Raw genomic sequence first — 467 nt, forward strand, 5'->3', positions numbered from 1 at the left:
ACATCAGAGAATCCACACTGGAGAGAAACCTTATGAATGTAATCAATGTGGAAAAACTTTCCTAAAGAGAAACAAACTTGCTGAACATCAAAGAATCCACACTGAAGGGAAACCTTATGAATGTAATCAATGTGGAAAAACTTTCAGATGGAGGAAGAGCATTGCTGAACATCAGAAAATCCACACTGGAGAGAAACTTTATGAATGTAATCAATGTGGAAAAACTTTCATATGTAGGAAGAGTGTTACTGTACATCAGAGGATCCACACTGGAGAGAAACCATATGAGTGTAATCAGTGTGGAAAAGCATTCACACTGCGCTCCAGTCTTGCTGATCACCAGACAATTCACACTGGAGAGAAACCTTATGAATGTAATCAGTGTTTAAAAACTTTCTTAAAGAAAAACAAACTCACTGAACATCAGCGCATCCACACTGGAGAGAAACCTTATGAATGTAATCAAT

The 467-nt window shown here is 37.5% G+C and overlaps 1 protein-coding gene across 1 annotated transcript in view; it reads left to right on the forward strand.

Moving 5' to 3' along the window:
- The window catches only part of LOC114023296 (zinc finger protein 850-like), a 20404-nt gene that overhangs the window by 18707 nt on the left and 1230 nt on the right, over positions 1-467 (forward strand). Inside the window, exon 5 of the mRNA XM_027835900.1 lies at positions 1-467. This exon is cut by the window's left edge and continues 598 nt beyond it; it is cut by the window's right edge and continues 1230 nt beyond it. Coding sequence (XP_027691701.1) covers positions 1-467 — 467 coding nt within the window.

The sequence above is a fragment of the Vombatus ursinus genome, unplaced genomic scaffold, assembly GCF_900497805.2.
Source record: "Vombatus ursinus unplaced genomic scaffold, bare-nosed wombat genome assembly UNPS02014817.1, whole genome shotgun sequence".
NCBI classification, from domain to species: Eukaryota; Metazoa; Chordata; class Mammalia; order Diprotodontia; family Vombatidae; genus Vombatus; species Vombatus ursinus.